This window comes from Pelophylax lessonae (genome assembly GCF_965119305.1).
Source record: "Pelophylax lessonae genome assembly, chromosome: 3".
Classification (NCBI taxonomy): Eukaryota; Metazoa; Chordata; class Amphibia; order Anura; family Ranidae; genus Pelophylax; species Pelophylax lessonae.
In genome coordinates this window covers 426,377,341-426,401,031 of record NC_138770.1, presented here as the reverse complement: position 1 = coordinate 426,401,031, position 23,691 = coordinate 426,377,341, and the positions used below count along the sequence as shown (strand labels likewise).

General features: G+C 38.5%; 2 protein-coding genes across 5 annotated transcripts in view; both read right to left on the bottom strand.

The window, feature by feature from the left end:
• The window catches only part of LAMA2 (laminin subunit alpha 2), a 1,405,743-nt gene that overhangs the window by 338,317 nt on the left and 1,043,735 nt on the right, over positions 1–23,691 (bottom strand). For all 4 annotated transcript variants that reach the window (XM_082249565.1, XM_082249566.1, XM_082249567.1 and 1 more), the window contains 2 exons: positions 15,408–15,550; positions 8,975–9,073 (listed from right to left, as the gene is read on the bottom strand). In XM_082249565.1, coding sequence (XP_082105691.1) covers positions 8,975–9,073; positions 15,408–15,550 — 242 coding nt within the window. The remainder of the gene's footprint in view (positions 1–8,974; positions 9,074–15,407; positions 15,551–23,691) is intronic.
• On the bottom strand, positions 19,993–21,864 carry LOC309549355 (uncharacterized protein; the record flags this gene model as incomplete). Its single annotated transcript, XM_082249570.1, has 1 exon — positions 19,993–21,864. The coding sequence occupies one exon, from the start codon at positions 21,862–21,864 to the stop codon at positions 19,993–19,995; it is 1,872 nt and encodes a 623-aa protein (XP_082105696.1).

Sequence of the window (23,691 nt, the reverse complement as noted above, 5' to 3'; positions counted from 1 at the left end):
TGTCCCCTTTAACAGACCCACAGCTGTCTCTCAAGCATCAGAGGGGTGACAAAAGCACAAAGGTCCCCAAGATCGCTCAAAGCATCTGTACTCGTACAAGGCCCAAGGAACAGCTGGTTACTTTCTTCCAACATCCAAGTGACGCCTTCAATGAAGGGCAGTATGCCCCTTCAGGCTGGACTAATCCTTTCCAGAAAAAATCCCCGGGCTCCATGTGCTCACAGAATGAGTACAGTCTCCCAGCATGCCATCGGAGCCTCCCTTTCTGGGATAGGCCAGAGCTGTATCAATATTGATGCTGCCATCTGCAAAGCTCCACACTTACCATTCAGGAACCTTTCAAGTTCCCTGGATACAGAGGAAGCTATCAGGCAAACTGGAAGCAGCTGAGCAAACCCAACTAGCAGATTGCAGCTTCACTGAGTACTACAGCTAGCAAATTATGCTTTTACCTAACAAACTATAACAGCCACACTCAATACAATGTGGCAACTACATTTACCTATTAAAACATTCACTAATCCTAACTATCTAAACCTAGCACCTATCTAGGAGGGTGCTACATCAGCTTATCTTAAAATCCTTTTCTTATATATTATATTTCTTACATGAGATAGAACACAGGCTTCCATTTTGTGAAAAAGCAATAGTTAAATCGTGATAGTGGATCATAAAGACAGAGGGGTGGGACTTGTATCCCTTAACCACTTAAGGACCGCCCACCGCAGTTATACTGCGGCAGGCTGGCCCTCCTGCGCAAACCAGTGCTCTCCCACCTCCACTCAGCAGCGGGGACTGCGATGCACGGGGCAGGCAGCTCCTATTGCCACCTGACACCCGCGATTGTTCCCCGCTAAGAGAGAAGAACGGTCAGCTGTTGTAAACACAGCTGACCCTTCTTCTCTCTGGAATGATCACAGAGTGCCTTGGATCCTTCTGTATAGGATAACAGGTCTGTGTGATAATTTCACAAGCCCCCCCCCCCACAGTTAGAATCACTCCCCTAGGCTCACATTTAACCCCTTGATTACCCACAGTGTTAACCCCTTCCCTGCCAGTGTCATTTATACAGTAACAGTGCATATTATTTAGCACTGATGACTGTATTAATGTCACTTGTCCCCAAAAAGTGTCAAAAATGTCAGTTAGGGGTCCAATTTGTCCGCCAAAATTTTGAAGTCCCGCTAAAAATCGCTGATCGCTGCCATTACTAATAAAATAAATAAATAAAAAGTCCATAAATCTATCCCGTAGATTCTAAACGCTATAACTTTTGCGTAAACCAATTAAAATACGCTTATTGGAATTTTTTTACCAAAAATATGTAGTACAAATTGGCCTAAACTGATAAAAAAAATTAGATTTTTTAAATTTTTTTATTGGGAATGTTTTATAGCAGAAAGTAAAAAATATTGGTGTTTTTTTTTAAATTGTTGCTCTTCTTTTGTTTATAGCGCAAAATCTAAAAACCGCAGAGGTGATCAAATACCACCAAAAGAAAGCTCTATTTGTGGGGAAAAAACATAAATTGTATTTGGGTACAGTGTTGCACAATCGCGCAATTGTTAGTTAAACTAATGCAGCGCCGAATCGCAAAAATTGGCCTGGCCATTAAGGGGGCAAAACCTACCTGAGCGAGCTGAAGTGGGTTAATTGGTTATTTAGGGACACAGGGAGAAGTAATTATTGAAACAACTAGGGAATTAAAAGAAGTCCAATTGAAATGTGTGCAATACAGCAAACAACAAGCCATTAGTCCCACAAAAACAACATGTCAACACTTTGTGCTCAATGAAGCTCACAGAGCTGCCTGTAGGCCCTTACATCAAAAGCTGCCACCTGAAGAGGCCTAAAAATCCACCTAGTAAAACCTAGATAATATGTGAAGAGAATACTAGGTGGCAGCCCAAGAGGCCCATACTAATCTATGAAGTCTGTCTGCCAGTTTTCCACAGTAAACAGTCATAAAATCTTCAAATGCACCATGTTTCACTGGTGCTAGACAATTCTGAAAAGTCTTGCAAACTCTGTTTTGCAAAATCCAAAGACTAAAACATAAAGTAAATGAAAAATAAAAGGAACACGTGCCCTGGATACTGCAGAAACCAATTTAATAAAATGTAATACATAGAAAAAGCCCTTATACAGAGGATCAGGGCATATCAACAGGAAAATCTTACCACCCCACCTACCCTCTTCCAGCCTGGCATCCATTGTGAGAATCGTCCAGACAGATAGAAGAAAGGACTTTCCCTACACCAGGCCAGAGAAAACCTGTTCCTGGGTGACAGACAAATTGATAAATCCAGAGTCTGCAACCCACACAGTCAAAAGGTTGTGTTTCAGAAGTCTAGTATGGAATGAGAGAAATTGACTGCCTTGAATGAGGTGACCACCAATCCCAGAAGTCTCATGCAAAATCAGAGAGTAGGATAGCTCTTTGATTGTAGAGACTGCACTTGGAAGCTAATAACCAGAAGCTTCTCTTGCATAAGGGTAGAGACATATTCCTGGAAACTTCAGGCCAGTCAGCCTAAGGTCAATAATAGGTACATTTTTGGAAGGGATAATAAGGGACTATATCCAAGAATTTGCTGATAACATTAGTAGCAATCAGCATGGGTTTATGAAGGGTCACTCCTGCGCATTTATTACAGTTCCCCATTAACGCTTAATCTACAAACTGAGATCTGTAGGCATGGATCATCAATTTGTTCTTTGATAGAAAACTAGCTACAGGGGAGTGTCCAAAGGGTGGTAATAAATAACATGTACTCAGACTGGCCTGGAGTGGTAAGTGGGGTACCACAAGGCTCTGTCTTGGGACTAATTCTGTTTAATTTATTCATAAATGATATAGAGGATGGGATAAATAGCTCAATCTCAGTTTTTGCACATGACCCAAAAATAATCAGGGCAATAACTTCACATCAGGATATAGAAATTTTACAGAAGGACCTAAATAAAATATAAATCAAAGTGTAACCCTGCTAATCACTCTAAAAATAGCTGCAGCTTTAAAGTGAGAATATAAAGGAAGAAATAGAAAACAAGTATCCTTTTTTAAAAAAAGGTTATACTCCCCACGCCTAGGAGTTGGTGTATTATTAAAATATATAAATTACCCTAAAATGTGATAATGTGTGTAAAATTATGTGTGAAATAGAAATAGCAGCAGCAGTAGTATGAAATGGGAAAATGAAAACAAATAGTCCTATTATTAGGGCTATCTACAGCGCTTGCTAAAGTGTGTAAAATGTGTAAAATTATATGCGTGTGGTTGTAGGGTTAACTTGTACTGATATCCGTGACATACAAGACGACTGTGCAGAGTGGCGAGCGGCGGTGATTTCGGCTTGCGTTCCAATCATGTGTTACGCTATGCGGTCCACGTCCTACGTTCTGACGCGTTTTGTCACATCCGGTGACGTTTTCAAAGGCTGTGGCACAGCCTTTGAAAACGTCACCGGATGTGACAAAACGCGTCAGACGTAGGACGTGGACCGCATAGCGTAACACACGTGACACACGATTGGAACGCAAGCCGGAATCACCGCCGCTCGCCACTCTGCACAGTCGTCTTGTATGTCACGGATATCAGTACAAGATATCCTCGCTGGAACTTGCTGATTTGCTGTTTAACCACTTTACTACCGCTTACGGTAATAGTACTGCGGCAGTGTGGCTCGTTCCCGTCCAGTCACGTAGTATTAACGTGACTGGACTCCTCCCCTTCTGGGCGGCGCTTGCGCGCCGCCGGAGGCTCGCTCCCGCTGTTTTCATTCACAGCGGGAGTCGGGCCAGGGGAGGAGCAGCGGCGATCGCCGCTGCTCTTACCCGATCGTCGGGGATCGAGTCTGGAGATCCGCCCGCTGTGTGTAAACACAGCGGACGGATCTCCATAGTGACAGGGAGTGACAGATCGGACTGTTCAGCATAGCTGGACATCCGATCTGTCCATGAATCACACAGTCACCTCCCCCCCTACACGTCAGTAAGCACCAGGCATACATTAACCCCTCCCTCTCCAATAAAATTAACCCCTTCCCTGCCAGTGTCATTTTTACAGTAACAGTGCATATATATAGCACTGATTACTGCAGTAATGTCACTGGTACCCCCAAAAGTGTCAAAAATGTCAGTCAGGGGTCCGGTCTGTCCGCCGCAATGTCGCAGTCCCGCAAAAAAAATCGCAGATCGCCGCCATTACGCGTTAAAAAAAAAACACCAAAAATGACAGAAATCTTTCCCTTTGTTAGTAAACGCAATAACTTTTGCGCAAACCAATCAAAATACGCTTATTGCGATTTTTTTTACCAAACATATGTAGCATAAAACAAATTGGCAAAAAACTTTTAAAAAAATTGGTTTTTACATCTTTTTTGGGGGGAATTTCATATAAAAAAATGTGAAAAATATTGTTATTTTTTCAAAATAAACGCTCTTTTTTTGTTTATAGCGCAAAAAGTAAAAATCGCACAGGTGATCAAATACCACCAAAAGAAAGCTCTGTTTGTGGGAGAAAAAGGACGTAAATTTCGTTTGGGTACGGCGTTGCACGACCGCGCAATTGTCAGTTGAAGTCGCACAGCGCCGAATCGCAAAAAGTGGCCTGGACGGAAGACAGCAAAATCCTCCGGTTGTAAAGTGGTTAAACTTTGACTTTTTTGGGAATACACCTTCTATTACAATATCACACTATCTGGAGTTTATCTTTTTCTTTTGCTAACTGAGCGGCTTTATGGATCTATGAGGAGGAAAACTACCAGCGGCAGAGGAGGATACTTAAAGGGAACTTACCATTAAGCCTGGTTGGTCTCAATATTATACGATATGTGAGACCCACTCCATTTGGTAAGTTACCCACCTTATATTTTACTGCACGGGAAGAAAGTTTTCAAGCACTTTGCACTTTTTACCAGTCACCATTTTATGTCTTGAAAGATCACTGGCACATTTCCTAAGAAAAGGATCTCTCACGGATTACATAGTTTTTCACCTATTTATACTTTGGACATTTTTTTGGTATATATTTATGGCACAAAAGGAAAAACTTTATTGATTTATGCATGAATTTATAATATTGAGTAATTGATTTGCACAAGCATTTGCACTTTGGTAATTTTATTTGTTAACCCTACAACCACACGCATATATATTTACACATTTTACACACTTTAGCAAGCGCTCTAGATAGCCCTAACAATAGGACTATTTGTTTTCATAAAGGAAGAAAGCTGCGCTGATGTGAAAAAAACCTGAAATGTTTTAAATAAATCAAAAAATGGTGATAAACTGTTAACAAGTGAATTGCTGTGAATCAAAAAATAGTGATACACTGTTAACAAGTAAATTGCTGTGAATCACAAATATAAAATCAAACTCAAAACCGTGCCCACAGAGTGATGTAAACATATGTAAAGAGTCCCAATGATATCAGTCCCAAGATGATAGGAATTGATAGAATTGATGTGAAGTAGGAAGCCAATTCTTGCTGTCACCACGGTGCTACAGCTAGTAAACCATGCATATCAGCTTACCAGAACAAAGTAAGGAAAGAGCCTAAGTGTGGCAATCTCCTCAAAGCACCACTTCTCCTGAGAAGCCACTTTCCTCAATTAGCCCAAACGTAGATGGGAAGGATAGGACTGCGATGTTCCAAACACTAGTCTCTAATGTAGTCTCCGATAACACCATATAAAAAAAAATAATGGGCTCCATAGTGTTATACCATAAATTAAATTTAATATACAAATACAATTCCACTCACATGCTCAAGAAATGAAACCGCTTAAAATCAAATTCAAAGAAGCCGGCCGCCTCATGTATAGCCCGTCCTTCCGGGTAGCGTGGTGACGTCAGCACACCAGACCCTACGCGCTCATCAGAGATGACTTCGACTGGGGATGCAGAGGACTACCAATATGTAGTTATCGGAGACTACATTAGAGACTAGTGTTTGGAACATCGCAGTCCTATCCTTGCCATCTACGTTTGGGCAAAGTATGGATATTAGGTGCGGCGTTCTAGGCTGCACACGAGGGTGACAGCTGTCAAAATGCCTGGTGGATGTTGGGGGAGGGGTGTACATGACGCAGTTCCAGGGACTTTGCCCTCTTTGCATTTGAAAAAGAGGGCAAAGTCCCTGGAAACGCATCATGCACACCCCCTCTCCTGACATCCACAAGTCATTTTGACCGCTGTCATCCTTGTGTGTAGCCTAGAATGCCGCCACTAATAGCCATACTTTGAGCTGACTGGCTCCCTGTCATCCTTGTTCTATGTTTGCTCAGTGATGCCTACAGCCTCACACTGATCACAGCATCCTGGTCTCAGGTGTTCCCTATACATGCTGTTTCATGCTACTCTCAATGTAAGTGTGTTGCTTATTTTAAGTGTTTTTTATTTGATACTGACCTCAGCACCGTGCTGTTCTTTTTCTTCTAATCAATGTCCCCCATTTCTTTACAGGGACACCTGATTGAGAGGAGGACTTGCATGCAGCTTAGAAGATTTGTGAGTCCAAGATTTGGACATTGGACACAGATCTGAAAAAAATCTAGTTTCCAACTGACCAGATGTTGTTGATCTTTCTTGCTTTATAGCAATAAGATCAAATTGGGCTTGTGGAGGGCCTGTAAGAGTAAACAGGGGCTTGGAAAGGGTTTGAAGCACTTGTCAACTGGATTCCTAAACACTAGAGGGTCCTCCACAGGGGCAATGAATGCCTTGCTAGGTGAGGATTGGCAAGATCCACAATAGAAACAGGAGTAGAGCAGTCACCATACAAAACAGATTGCACTAACATGAGTACTCGAAAAGCTTTAAAAAGTTAAGGATTAGTAAGAGAGCCCACTAGTAGCATTAGACAGTTAAGATGCAGGTGATATAGGTGACTTTATGAACAAATAAAAGCCTAGGTGGTTTGTCAGAGGACTGGACCTTAGGCACAGTCATCTCTAAAGGATGTGTTACACTCATCCTCCCCAGCTGAATGTGCAAAAGCACCTGAAGCTACAGATAGGTTAATGATACTCAAGAGAAGATTAAATATATTCTTGTATGTCTTGCTTTCTGAGTCAGCTATTATGGTGATGATTTATTGCACAAAATAAAATTTAGCCACAGAAAATTCCTCCCTGAATAATGCAGAAGAGCAAACCATGCTAAATATAGATATGGTCAGAGGAGCCTGGATGTGTGTGCAGGGGTTTGAGTGATGCAGCTAATTTTTTTTTTCTGGTTCTGGACATGCTACAGAGCTCAAACTTCACAGGTACACTTTTTAGACCCCCCAGACACTAAATCCAGAAAAGACATGCCTGCCTCCAGAGACGCCCAAAAAATGCCCGATAAATGCCAGCAATAAAAAATGCAAGGTGTAGAGAAGCCTCCACACTGCTGTATTAATAATTATAAGAAAAATGCTCTTTTTTTTCTGGTTCTGGACATGCTACAGAGATGAAACTTCACAGGGACATTTTTTAGACCCCCCAGACACCAGTGTTAATTTTGTCGACTAAAACTGACTAAAACGTTTTCATCGACTTAATTAACACAATTTTAGTCGACTAAAATAAGACTAAAACAAAAACAATTCAGATGACTAAAATACGACTAAAACTAAAATGACATTTTAGTCAAAAGACTATAACTAAAACTAAATGGAAAATTTGCTGCCAAAATTAACATTTAGATTTATTAGATTTTTCACTCCAGGACCAGCAGTAGTATATAATGAGTTTGGAAATTGTAGAGAAATGCTTAAATAATGCATTACAAATTACAAATGAACTACACCCATATAGATGACTAAAATGAGTTATAGTCGACTAAAATGTAGAACGTTTTAGTCGACTAAAATGTACTGGAGTTTTAGTCGACTAAATACGACTAAAACACTTGCAGAAGACTAAAATGGGACTAAAACTAAAATGCCATTTTAGTCCTAAGACTAAAACTTAATTGAAATTTGCTGCCAAAATTAACACTGCCAGACACTAAATCCAAAAAAAGTCATGTCTGCCTCCAAAAATGCCCGATAAATGCCTGCAAGAAAAACGGCCAGGTGGAGAGAAGACATATTCATGTGTTAATAAAAATTATAAGAAAAATGCTGTTTTTTCTTGTTCAGGACCATTTTTATGGAAAGTCGGATCACAAGTCGGATCACAAGTCGCTTCAAATAAGATAAGGAGGCGACTCCCATTGAAGTATATGGGACAAGTCGGATCACAAGTCGCGCTAGTTGAATGGGCTCTTAAAATTTGTAAATATAACCAGTGACAGAATACATATCCATATTGCTATGTAAGTGTATTAATCACACTTTTAGAAACAGAACAAGATCATACCAGGTCCCATAATGACCTGTCTTCTGTTTCAGCAGCTTGGAAAAGATATTAGCACACATACCATATTGCAAATGCTGCCTGCCCTGGATTATCAACAGCTTCAGCGCTTGCTTTTGGCAATTGGAGTATGTAAGTTTGCTACTGATGTGGGCATTGACCAATACATAACCCTTTATAACCTCTATTATATACAAAGCAAAGATTCTGAAAATAGGTTACTAAGACTTACAGACTTACATATTTGATTTCCTTATTATGTGATTCAAGGTAGTAATTAGAAATAAATACATATTCAATTAGCACATACTTTTTTTAAATAGTCTGTTCTATTTTTCTCACTAATACTATATTACATACCTATATGTGTATTCATATTAACCGAGAAAGAGGTGCTTTAGGGAAGACCAAGAACAAGAGCTGTTTATACAGTATTCTTGTTCTTTAGTACCAAGAGACATTGAAGTATAACAGAATTTACATAAATGGATATATTCTTTTGACAGAAATGAATTCCTTTTATACATTAACACTAATGTAACTGCAGTATAACTTGTTTCCTGTCATTGGTTATAAACAGTGCAAGTTCTCAATTGCTTAGTGATATTTTTCTCTATTCTTACCCTGTTTAGGAGTTCATCTATCTCAATGACAAGAGTATCTTGGTTTTTCTGTGCCAGCTGGAGAAGTCTTTCAGGAGCTCGTTGAGGTGACAGTAAATGCTGAAAAGTTATTAAGACACATTTCAGTACTGAAGGCGCTTTTAACTGTGTGCACACAGAGCATCTTTATTTCCCTGTAATTTGTCAATTCCCCAATGTTATGACAGGCTTACTATACATTCATAATAAATGTTTATTTGCTTGCAGAAAAACGCATGCAGTGATTTCAGCATACCCTTAGACATCATGCGATTATTATTAGACAGGTACATCACAGCAGTCTGAATACACAGGGCTGATATGATTGGCCGCCCCTGTTGTGCAGCAACTCAATCCCACTGTGCGGGTATGCTGAAATTATAAAAATTATTGGCTTGCTGTCAGCTATAAAAAAGAAAAAAAAATAGAAGCCCATCTCAGAACTTTAAAATTCAGTATTTGAGAGAAACAGATTTAAAGTCTTATTTCCGTTTTTATTTGCAATTATTACACAAGTAAAGTATTGTATACTATATTATGGAGCAAAAGATGGATTCTGACTTTTCGAATACAAAATTAATTCACTGTGCAGATTCTTCTAGTGCAGTGGTTCTCAACTCTGGTCCTAAGAAGCCACTAACAGGCTAGGTTTGCAAGATAACTGAAATACATCACAGGTGATATCATTTGCTGCTCAGTGATTGTAGTGTTCTAGTCTGCATCTCTCCAAGGCAATACTTAAAATTTGGCCAGTTAGTGGGTCCTGGGGAAAGGAGTTGAGAACCATTGCTCGAGTGTCTAATAACCTTTTTTTTGGAAACTACCTGCACCTGTGATTCGACTCTGATCATAAAAGTCTCTTCATAGACAATATGTTATTTTCTTGCTTATTCAAAACCACTAGAACATTGGTGTGTAGAAAAAAATATAGCATTTAAATTAAACCAAATGTAAAGTGTTTTCTGGAGTGCAATAGTTTGCTGTATGTCCTTCAATGCTTGTCTTCTACTGAACTTAAATGCAGCCAACATTTAAGCAGACATAAATTCAAAAAGTGATAATTTGCTTTCATATAGAGATCATCTAGAGATGTTTATTGTGACTATTGTGACAAATCCACCTTTGCCTTGAAGTGATCCCGAAAAATAGCTTTACACATTCTACCTGTATATCTGCATCATGTCACTATGCTGCTCACTGTTCTTATTGCCGGAGAGGAAACTGTACACAAGGACGTGTGGTACAACATCTCTCTGCTGCTTCTTCATTCTTTCTGTAGATTTTGCTTTTTGCACCGCTCCTGTCTCTTTCTGATTTTTATTACACTGTTCATCAGATCACCAGACACTGGGAGGGGGTTCATTTCTGTGAGGTATCAACGCCCTGCTCCTCTACCAAAATTGTCACCCTCACACAACGACACAGTGCAGAACAAGGCAGAAAAAGGCCATCCACATACGGTTCGAATCTCAGTTAGTTCAGCAGGAACTGGACAAGTCTCAAACAGTTAATGGGCAGGCTGAATGTACCCATTTGATCAAATGAATCAACTTGGGTACAATCAGTCTGCCAGATTCACTTACGATTATCACTAGAGGATTCTATAGCCGCTACCGATAACCACTGTCTTTTCCTGGTGGGGACAACTTCCCCTGCCTGACCCCAATCCATTGTTGCTGGAAAGAAATTCGCACCATGTACGGCCAGGCTATGCCAATAATGGAGAAGGATCACCTACAGAGAGACTACAGACAATACTAGTGACTTTGCAGCACAGAATAGTGCAGCGCTGTGAAAAAAATTGTCCAATAATCATATGTAAAAGTCCCATAATCATTATGATAGGTAGGAGATCCTGATGTAAATCCAGTGACACCTCTCACCCTTAAATCCTGCTTACCTACCAGATCTCGTGTGACCCCCTGTGCGAGTAGTCAACAAACGACTGTGTGTATACCGGCCATAGTGGTTAGAGAAGGTCAATGTCAGATAAAACCAGGAAGCAATTTTCAGCATAAATACAGGCATTGATTGGCGTATCAAATGCTAAAATCCTCGATATCCAGAAGTTAAAATGGCCGACTCGTGACCGTGCATGCGTAGTGGTGTGCGTACATCCCGCCCTACCGATTTCGTCACATATGACATCATCAGAGGCACACCAATCAATGCCTGTATTTATGCTGAAAATGACTTCCTGGGTTTTATCTGACGTTGACCTTCTCTTACCACTGTGGCTGGTGAGCCGGTATACACACAGGCATTTGTTTATCACTCTAACAGGGGGGTCACATGGGATCTGGTAAGCAGGATTTGAGTTTGAAAGGTGTCACTGGGTTTACATCAGGATCCCCAACCTCTCACAACAGTTGTGGAACTATCATCTTTACAGGATTTGGGGACTTTTACATATGATATTTGGACAACTTTTTCACAGCACTGCACTATTTTTTGCTTTATATTTGTTGTGGTTTTGTATCATGAACACGGAGTTCAGCAGCTTTTTGAGTTTTATGCTGGCGCAGATTTATTTTTAATTTTGATTCATTAAATACTAGTGACAAGACCTAGTCCATCGTTAAAAATGAGTTACTAAAAAAGGGTTCCTTAACTAAACTATTACTTTAAAAATGCTGTCCAAAACATGTTGTCATAGGTAAACCTATTATTTGTCATATATAAACACATTCATTTACATTTTAAAAGAAATATACACATTTCTTTTTCTCTTCTTTGAAAAATAGATTTTGGCACTCATTTATCTCCTAGTATAATTTTTGCATTTAAAAATCCATTTAGAGAGGAAGGGATCTGTCCCAGAGTGATAAATGGTTTTATCTATGGGACAAGCCCTTGATGTCAGTTTGTAACCCTGACTGCACACACAGCTTTGTGTCATTAATACCTACACTTGGCTCAGTAGCCATGCTTTGCGGTACAGTACAGGTTACTGCAACTGCTGTCAGCAGAATATAATACTGAAGAACCCTGTTAATTTGGTCAAAATCAGAAAGTGGAACTATGGATTGATATAAGTGCAGATTTAAAGGTTGTTGGCAAATACAAATTATTATCCATTAACTACTTCAGCTTTGTGAACATAGGTAGCACATGCAATGTCTGAAGAGTTTAAATGAAGCCCATGGTTACTGTAGAAATTATGAGCTTATATCCATTTTGTTTAGCTGGCTTCCCGTTTTATTGCAAAAGTGTACAATTTATTGTAAAATTTTATGTAAAAGTAATGTAAACATTTATTATATATATTTATATGTAAAATGTAATGTAAAAGTACTTTTATGGTACTTGTGGTGGGCTGACTCTAAACCCTCTCATCAGCCTCTCCTCTCTATGGTTTCTGGGCTCTCCGACTCCACAAAAAATGTGTTCAGGGTGGAGTGCGAGAGGACATCTGTTATTCCCTGCATTTATGGCTTCAGTTTTGTCATTCCCCAGCTGTTGTGTCCAGGGAAGAGTCTAATCAAGCATAGTCTATGGAATGAAAGGCAAGGGAGACACCCACAAATGAAAATGCGTGCAGAGGATGTTTGCTACCTATTAAAAATTTTGGTTATTGTAATTTTTCCGGTGCATGCAATTATGAGTATACATGTATAGTCTACACTACTACTTTTATGTTGTACAAAAAAGGGATCAAATTGTGTTTGTGAGTAATAATAATCATTTTAGTGTTTTTTCCCCAAAAATATAGGATTTGAAAATGCAAATATTGTGCAAAATAAAAAACATGTAACAACCATTTTTTTATTTTTCAGGACCTTTTTATTCAGAAAATACTGGGGGTTTAAATTCAAATCAAAATACACCGTTTATCATATATGTTATACCAACATGAATGACATCAATACGTGAAAATGACAGGGATATTCCAGTGAATTCCTTTATCCAAGAGTGTTTGCGTGCATATAAATAATTCATATTTTACAATTATTAAAGTGCAAACTGAAATAAGGTGCTTATAAGTATAACTGGTGATATAATAATCTAAAATTCATATAAAGATTGAAACTTATTATAATAAAGTGCTACGCGTACAAAATTAGTGCAAATGATCAAATCCTAAATAAAATGTGAAAAATAAATATTGTGCAATTAATCAACTTAATATGTTTCCAGTGCACGTTGTGGAAGGTATATGGTGTTTTAAATAAATAAATAAATAAATAGATGGGGTTTAGGTGTTATAGTGTCCAATATATGTGATGACTCCCAATTTTTCTTTATATAATTCTTCTGATCCTTGCTCAATCCAATGGCTTCCTCCACCTTTGGAGGAATGAGCCTGGGTGGTTCTCTTTTCCTCCACTCCTACTATAGCCTCGGGCTTCTTATGGGAGGTTATGGCTCCTTTATATATGTGCTCCGCTCAATGGGGGTACTTCTTCCTCTCTCAGACTGGCCCTTGTCACTCAGGGGTCCATCATGATGCAGTTTTTTTAAACAATTTATTTTGAGAAAATAGTACACTTACATTTAAAACTGTGTCATTCAGCATAAACGCTCGCTGCGGGACTGTGTTCCTCCTCCCGGTGCGTCACTTCCGGTTTCTTGCTGTGAATGCACTATGCATTACGTCGCGGAGTCACGTGACTTCTTCAGGGAAATCAGGTTTCAGGTTTTCAGGTTCAGTCTCGCGGCGAGCGTTTATGCTGAATGACCCTTATGATCCTGAAAAGCCCCCCCTCAAAAAAAAATATGTAAAAAATATTAAAAAATAAAGTTGTACATGTTAAAAAATATAGTGGAGTAGATTTAGACATACATCTAAATCTCCCCTGCCTCTGAAGCCTGATCCGCATTCAGATCACACTCCATAGGCTACTGGAGGTGTAGCATTTGGGAGGCAGCATCACTACAAGTCGGGTCAACTCTGCTGCAGGTGCAAAGTTAAGCATCGCAGCTGCAGCATGTAAACTACCCATCTGCTGCCTATTGCAGCTCAAGGAGGAGTGGTTGGCGGGCAGCGGAAACGCAGCTCAACCACGCATTTTTGTTGCCCATACTACAGGTATACTACATCAAGGCCGTGTTTAGATACACAAGGATGCACAGGTGTTCCATGCATCCCCATGCAGGCAGTCTCATTGATGTCAATTGAGACACAGCAGCTGCACAAGAAAGCTCAAGTGTCCCTTGCATTCCTGTGCAGGTAGTCCCATTCATGTAAATTGGGACACAGCAGATGCATAGACACAGTCACTGCTCCCAACTTGACATCTGTGTGGGTTCATGTCCCTAAACTAACACTGTCTGTGTTTGGAGCCATGCACTTATACCCACACAGGCGCCAGATCTGTCCTTACATTTGATGGGATTTGATAAACATTTGCGCTAATATTGGGGGGCCTTCAATTCAGTAGCACCTTCTTTTTATTCTACTGGTCATGTACTTTCAGAAAATGTATGGTTTGGGGGGTCTTTTACAAACTCTGAAAGCTGTGAGAGAAAAATTAAAATCTCCAGATTTTTAGAGAAGTTTGGTATTTACATTTTTGCATACGTCCGTTCACCATTTTACAAAAGGGCGCAATTTAAAATGTACAAATATTTGTTATTTTTTATTCAATACAGGTTAAGCTTTTATATTTCGAAGGAATTTAGCATTAATGTTGTAAAATTTGCTGTCTCTAATGTTGTAAAATTTTTCTCTCAATGTATTTGCTAATAATAATTTTTGTGTAATTTCAGTGAAAAAATTGTTTTGATAAACATTTGCGCAAACATTGTGGGGTCTTAAAAATTGGTAGCAACTTTTTTTTATTCTAATGATCATGTTCTTGCAGAAAATATATAGTTGGGGGGGGGGGAGGTCTTTTACAAACTTTAAAAACTCTGAGGGAAAAATAAAAAACCTATGGAAAAATTGCAAAAATGGTCTGGCCACCTGAGTGGAGCACAGGGCCTAGCAGCAAAAAGGTTTAAATCCTTTCTCTACTCTTCCTTTATATACACTTTAAAAAATTATGAAGGATAAAGTAACTGGTTTATCGGAAATCTGGAAAATCTTAAAGAAGTTTAAGATATAAAAATCACCTACTGTATATCAACTAATCAAAAATATTATATTAATGTGTATGCAAATCATAACAATTGTCTCTTATTTTATTACGATTGGTAACCCCATTGAAAGACAACAAATGCAGCCAGAATGTTTCAGGACTGGTAAAATGCAATATAATAATATAGTTTTTTTTCTTGGGTTTAGATACAGTTTAAATAGTAAATTGAAATGTGGTTTATGTAGTTGTTTATTACCTTATCAAAATAGGTATCAAATTATTGTCTTGTGTACATTCTAAGATAATTTTTATCAGCATATATTAACTGAGATCACATTTTTTTCCAGCCAGCTTCAGTTATTTGAAATGTTTGAACAAAGAACTTGTATGTTTACCTTTAATTCCTGAGTTTCATTTTCAAAGCCAAACAGCATTTTGTAGGGTGGAGGCAGCGGGCCAGAAAGATTGACGCTCATGACCATCTGGTTTAGCTGATCCAAGTCATCAAGAAGAAGGCCTGTACATTCATCATCGCAAACTGTGAAGAGGACAGCATAGAATATTTATACCTAACAAACACCAGAGGCAGATGTTCAATATTTCTGCACTGTGGCATTTAGGAGTGCACAGAACAGGTTTTGTATATTTGTGATGCTAATCCTATAATTAGCTCCACTAAGTGGAGAGAGAGAAAAGGAGGTTCATTGAGAAACTTTACAAAACAGCAATTAGTTGAAATAACTGGAAATAAACATTTTTTCGTTTCCTGATTTAAAAGAAAAAACAATACTGAACCATCAGAACCATTTCCACAAGCAAAGGTTGCACTGGGAAAACGCCAAAAAGCATTCAAATTTGCCATGCCACTCAAAGATTTACATAAATGATAGATTAAATTCATAGAATGCTTCTAAATGCGCCTATAATAATAGCAGCCAACATTTCATTTGATACAGGATGCGTAGTTGAAATATTTTGTTATTTAACTAATTTCTTTGATTATTTTAAAATATGAAGGTGGGCTATATTCTTTAATTACAAATTGTAAAACAGCATATATTACAATAACACTGTTTTATCATTAATATAATATAATTTATTTTATTTTTGCTAAAACCATTGCAACATTGCCAATTCCACAAAGACATATTCAGTGTTGAACATCCATGAATAAATTATTGAATCACCAGTTTTTTCTTTTTTTATTGTATGCAGGAAATCAAGGAGCCAATTTCTTCTGCTGTACTTTGTGTCTCCATCTCCTCTGCATGCCCATAAGGAATATCTTACTGTTTTACAGCTGGATACCCCATTTTATGTTTTTGTTTATCATACATCACAGATAATTTAGAGAAGAAAAGCCTTGTGATGAATTTACAGCAATGAAAAGTACCATAATGACAAAAGGAAAAATGCTTGAAGCAAAGGGGTAAAAGAGGGCAGTGCCAAACCTCAACACCAAACAAATCACTTTAACTTTTTTGGTTTTCTCTTCCCTCCACCTCATAACACTTGTGGTGTTGGATTCAGCAAGAGAACAATATGCGGAAGGCATAACGTGTCATGATATATTTTAACAAAAAACATGTTAAACTGGAGCATCAATTTTGAGCAGAGTTGGCCTTTAACCCTTACTTTGAGGCTACATCAACCTGTCTCTAATCAGTCTTTCACCTATCCAGGGACCCTTTACCTCCTGAAAGAGATATATATATATATATATATATATATATATATATATATATATATACTGTGTATATTCCTCTTTACGATTTACTTTTACTAAATAATAACAGAAAAACAGGGTATGTAACCATTGCAGTGGTATTGTTGTCATTTGTCAGTAGCATATCAAGCACATGCATGAAGACACAGCAATCCACACAGTTGTGCATTACCACCTTACCATACATTGCAGAATGGTCAACATAGAAATTGGGTCTTGGCAGAAGTTCTCACTTCACTAGAGAATAGCATTTTAAAACATGTGGTCCAAATACCAACCCATGCACACTCAATATATTTGCAGATTAAAATAAGACAGTAGGGATTTGTGAACTTCATTATAGACAGTAAAAACTTAAACAGACACTTTAGTGTATTTAGCAAGTGCTAAATCTGAAGGCTAAGAGATAGGGAGTTGGAAGCTTACAAATAAAAGATTGACTTTTTAATGTATGTGACTTGAGTTTATTTAGAGTTTATGTTCTGATTCTGCATTTGTAGACAAATACTGTATATATATATATATATATATATATATATATATATATATAAATGATCTGAAGATTCAGACGTATACTGTAAGGAACTTAAGGTCTACGTAAATCCTAACTTTCCAAGTACATGTGGAGCATAGATCACTAGTTAAGGGATCAATGAGGAGGATCAGGTAGAGGATGAAAGTGGATCAAGTTTAGCTTTTTCTGTAAAACATTAGACTGGCATATAGCTTTTGCTGAAAGTAAAGCTGACCATAGACAGATCGAAATTTAGCTGGTTCAGCAGGGACTGACTGAATTTCAACCCAAATGTAGCTTTGTGTGGTCATTTCCACTCGATAGAAGTTGATCAAATGAAGGACATGTTGTCCTGTTGTCAGAATACAATGTCCTGGCTGGGGGGATTCCTCCATCCACCTCGCTTGTGTGGAAGGAGGAATTCATTAGATTTTTTTTACCCAGGCTGAATGAAAAAACTACCTATCTATGGCTATCCTAACTTTTGCATATTTTTTTTCTGCTTATCTTCTACCCTGATATCTGATACTTATTGTGGGCCGGCAGCACGGCCAGGCTCAGCAATGTAAATTTACATTACTTCACACATGAGCACTGGCAGGCACCCTGGGGCATGCAGCATGCTGCTCCTGTAACTGCTGTGTACACCGGACACAGCGGATTATGGTTCTCTATGCAAACACATGATATATATGAATGAGTTTCATTCAGACCAGCTGTTCTTATAGTAGTGATGCTGTGATTGGCCCACAGCTATCACATGGTACCTGGCACCCTGTCACAGCATGTCAACAATAAGCACAGCTGTTTTAAATTAAAACCATTAATGACAGTTCAAATGATTGCTGTTGCAGTGATCAGTGATCCCCCTCCCCCCCCATAGTAGTACAATGGCACTAAAGTTTAAAAGATTTAATACAAATTGAAAACAAAATATTTATTTATAACATACTGTCATAAGCAGGTTTCCCTGATCACTGGCCTACCAGTCATATGATGATGCTGTATTGCACTGGTGACAAGACGTAAAAAATAAATTTATTTAATTTCTCTTGATTTTCCAAAAAAAATGACAAAAATGCACCAATGGCTGCGAGCGCTGATCAGTGTATTCTTGCGGGAGGACAGTCCCCCTGTCAGAATAGCTCAGCTGGAGAGATTGCCACACTAAGGCATGCCATAGATGGTGAGATTTTCTTTCCTGCAATCATGGGTTGCTTAATCTCCCCATTAACACTTACTGTGTTGATGGGGGGATCCTTTCTGCAGAGCTATTGTTTTCTCCTGGGGGGGGGGGGCACAGGGAGCCATCCCTGCCAGGAGAGCACAGTCATTATTGCTAAAAATAATCACATGCCAAAAATCCGACATGCTGGTTGGGCACAAGTTGATCGATGGATCGACTTGGGTACATTCAGTCTGCCTATAGATGGTCCAAATCTTGGCTGGTCCCTCCTGAACCAGCCAAGATTCAAACCATTTATGGCGGGATTTACATTTCTTGTGTTAGCATGGTGATCTGTAGAATTATAGTATGTACCTAAGTTAAGACTTTGATACTATAATTTGGGTGATAAAATATACAAACATTTTCATTTGTTTCCCCTTCCTTGGGCCAGCCATAGACAGAGCAATTTTCTTTCCTGCAAATACGGGTTGCAGGAAGGTAAATGGCATGATTCCCCCATTAACACAGGCAATGTTGCCAGGGGAATCACTCCCATTGAGCTACTGTGTTCTACCAGGGAGGTTGCCCATATGGAAGAAAAATATATTTCCAATATATTTAGGGGAAAAAATATATACGGTACATATATTTACAATATATTGGCTTACGCTAATATATTTTAACATGTATTCCAAAAATGTACATTAAAATATATTTTCCAAAGGAATATATTTAAAAATATATTTGTTAAATATATTTTCCAGATATTTTGGAACATCTAAGAAAATGCATTTAAACATATATTTTTAAATATACTTGTAAATGCATTCCAAAAATGTACTTTAAATATATTTTCCAAACACATATATTTGAAAATATATTTTTAAAATATATCCATCAGTAATTTAAACATATATTTTAAAGATATATTTATCCATATATTTGGAAATGCATTTAAAAAATGTAGATTCAATTTATTTTGAAAGACATAAATGTATTTTTAAAAAAATATTTATCAGACATTTTTAATATTAAAAAAGGCATTTAAACATTTATCTTTAAACGTCTTTGTATATGCATTCAACAAAATGTATTTTCCAAAGAAATATACTGGAAAATATATTTTAACATACATTTTTAATTAATATTTGTAAAATTGAATTGGAAAGTACATTAAATAAAAAAAAAAAAAAAAAACACCTATAACATAGATAACATTCTGAATACATGTATCTGAATACATGTATAAGAGACCTACTCCCATTTTAATACAGTTTGTTTTACTCTTTTAAAACTTAAAAATAATCAAAACCAAAAGATTCAAATAACATTTTTTTATTTTTATAAGATTTCAAACACAACATCCATTTAATACAAAACAAATACACCGCAGATACAGATATAACATGACCTGGATGAATAGGAACCTTCACAGACATCCAACTTCACAGTCCGAGGATCTTGTCTGCTTACTGGAAGTCGGCTACAATTGGCCTGCTTTGCAATAAATCCAGTAATAAAGGTGACAGCAAATAAACTAGATCTTAGGGCAGCACCTCCTATATTTGGACATCATCCATTTAGGTCATATGGGTTCGTTGGCAAGCCCACTACAGCGTAGTGCGCATTTGTTGTTTTAATAAACACACATTTATTCTTGAGGGATGAAGCTGGTATTGCCACAAGATGGCCAGGAACTATGTTCATGAGAACTAAATGCCCAAGTCTGACTTCTTTGTCCCTGCTAATAGCAGCACGATCACGAGCAATTGACAAATACCTGCCAATTGCAAAACAAGTACTGGAATTATCCAGTACAAGATAAGATTCAACAGTAAAGAAATCTCCATTATTTAAAATTGCTGTGTAACTATTCCGCAAAGTTGTTCGCTTGTTTGAGCTTGCATGGAAAACCTCTTTATTTACTGCCACGCGATTGTAGTATCTTGCGATCGTATTTTGTTTAACAACTTGTATTACACTGTGCAAAGCAATAAAATGTGATCGTCTCACTGGACGCATTTTGCAAGGACCAAGAGCCTGGACTGAATTATCCAAGTAACACACTTCTTCTTTGCTGTTGTCTTTCATAATTGTATACAATCTCTGAATAGGCATGATAGCACGATGCATGATTTCTTTCTCATAAAGAGGCATACATCTGATTCTCAGATATGAATTGCATATCTGCAGGACAACAGCATTTGAGCTTTTTATCAACCGTAGCAGTACACCATTAAATGCTTCAAACTGAAATGCAGACTGTGCCCATAGTGGACCCCAATTCGTCACAGCCCGAGTAATATGAACACAAGAATGTATGTTGAAAGAAACATGCTCAAGCCCATAGAGTGTTTCCATGTCAGAAACAAACTTTTCCAACATTTGTTGTGCACTGGCTAAATCCACAGTACTTACACATTCACTGGAAAGCAATCCAATTCCGCCAACAAGCCTGCACCAATGCACAAAATATTGTTCATGCATTAGTCCCCACAGAACAGGTACACTATAGTATAACAACCATGCAAGCCACTCATGCGCCTTCCAAAACTTGCGCATGTCTATAGATCGCGGTACACGTGCAAAATTGCATGGAGGTTGTATCTGCAGCAAACGCCGATTTATTTCATTACGCTGCATCCCCAAGTAGAAGTCTTCGGAATGGAACTTGGTATCGAACCAGAGTGTTGCTAGTTGCCTTACAACCCCTAAAAGTACACAATGCATGTATTCTGGTACCACACAGTCAATAACATTGAAATAGGGCAAGTCAAACAAGAGTGAAACCCCTTTTACACCAAATACTGGTTTGCCTTGATGTGTAGCCATCTCTGCATGCTGAAGAGTTTCCTGTGCCTGTCTTAGATTTGGTCGCTCAAATTTATAGACCCGTGTAGTGCCCCTTCCTCTTTGGACAACTTCACCTTCTTGCAAACAGAAACCACAACCATAAGCACCATTAAATTGGTTAAATTTTTGGACTAAGGGGCGGGCAACAGCATCAGATATGAAAAGTAGTGCAAACACCTTCATTAACATGGTTTCACCATTATATTTCCAATGAAATCCATCTCTTGATAAGTTTTTTATTTCATTGACAAATGGTGTGAGGATGACACTCATCGGTGGCTTATCAGACCGACCAAACCACAGGGAAGCCATTAAAACATTACTTTTACGGACTGACAGGGGTACTTCATTAATGACACACAAAGTAGGCCACATACTGGACTTAGATGACTTGAAAACTGGGACACCATCACAGTTGAATGAAAGTGTTAGAAAACTACCTTGGATTTTTTCTGTAATAGAGCGGTATATACCGTCTGTTATATCCTTTATGAAACCACTGTTATTGGTTTCACGGGTTGCACAGATAATATTGTACAAATCAGTGTTCTCTAACATGGTCTGCAATTGTGTCTTAATTGGTATGTACATAAAATAGGCATGATTTTGTTTGTTATAATCGCAGCTGTACATGGAACCACAAAAACTGCAGCTGCACATGTCTGAATCAGTTTTACCAATGTAGGTAAAGCAGTCGGTACAGAAATAATGTGTTTCAATGTCTTGTTTTTTAAAAGGCTTGTTTAACAGGAACTTGGATGCAGGGACAATGTTGCTTCCATTTAGAGTGTTTATCAGTGCTGCTATGTCTTCAACAGCAGAAAATGTTAAGCCATGTTTCTGCTGAAGAGCTTGCATTAAAAGTGCACCTTGCTCTTGCGTTACAATGTGATCATTCTGGCTATTGACAGTACTGTCCTCAATTGTGTTTTCTGTTGTCGTGCATGAAGAAAACATACAGGTTTCATCATTTTTGCTGACAGTAGTTGCACTAATATTAACATCAGTGTCCTCTGCTGTAGTTGAATCTTGCTCTTCGTCACAGAGTGCATCTGCATGAAGGTGGACTCCAGCCACGTTGCTGCCATTCCCTTCTTCTACCTGTTGATGGTCATCATCTTTTCCTGTAGCAGAACTGGCAACACTGTCACTCCTTTCTATAAAACAAACCATAGTGTTATTGAGGTGTATTTAAGAGCATACAAATAGCATTAACAAAATGCACAAATACTAATACTAGCGGAGTATCCCTTATTCAAAAACTGATATAAAAAATTATGCAAAATGTGTTGTATTATCTAACTTTTCTAATGGTCCAGTGTACACAAAGTTTGCTTCATGTCCAAAATTATTCTAAAAGTCTGTATAAATCCCCTTCTAGCTACATGTGAATATATGAAATATAAATTACTTTTTTGTTTACACTTTGAAGTACAGTGTAGTGTGTTTATTTACCATTTTACTTTTAATTGGTGAAGGAGTAGAGGTGACAACTACCCCTTACTCATTCCTTGGGGGGGGTTGGTTTATTCTCTCTCAAGGCCAGGTTCCTCAGCACTCCCCCTTCCCACCAAACCTCTGGTAGTTGGGATCTTGGTGCTGTCAATAGGGGGGGGGGGGGTAATGTTTGTCCAGAGGCGCCACCCCTCTGCTCCTTGCTTTGGTGCTGCATAGAGGCATCAGCATCTTATGTATGCAGCGTTGAGGCCTTTAATCACTACAGGTGATACATACTAATGGATTTATTTGATGAGCAGCCACTTGCTTATACTGACAGCTTTGGTCTTTAAGGTGGATCCCACTGAATTACTATTACCTTCATGGGGATTGGGGGCTTTGAGGATGCTGATGTTTCCATGCAGCATTTGAGTGGGGAGTGGAGGGGCAGCACTGTCAGCTGATGTTTCCATGCATCGTTGGAGCAGAGACTGGAAGGACGCCACTGTCGGCTGTTTTATTGTAGCGGGAAGTGGAGGGGCAGCACTATTGGCTGATATTTCCGTGCAGTGTTAGCACGGGGAGTGGAGGGGCGGCACTGTTGGCTGATGTTTCCGTGCAGCACTCTCAGATGGGAATCCCTTTTCGCTGACAGTGCTGTACCTGCAGAATTGAAATTTCGAATTATTGCAGAGGTGATGGAGATTTGGAGGAATCTATTTAATAGACTGACAAGTTGTGCCGCCCCTCTACTCCCTGCTGCCCCGCAGTTATGGCCTTGGTGACATTGTGGGGAATCCGGCCCTGGTTTCCACAGATATTTCCTATGAGATTTCTTTAATTCTTACTATGAGGGATATAGAAAAGACCCTTAAGTTTATATCCAAACATGCACAAATGGAGAGCTCTATTCACTTTTCATGTCATGTCTCATTCAGCAGTTATAGTATAATAATGTTTTTGTAGTATGATTGTACCTAT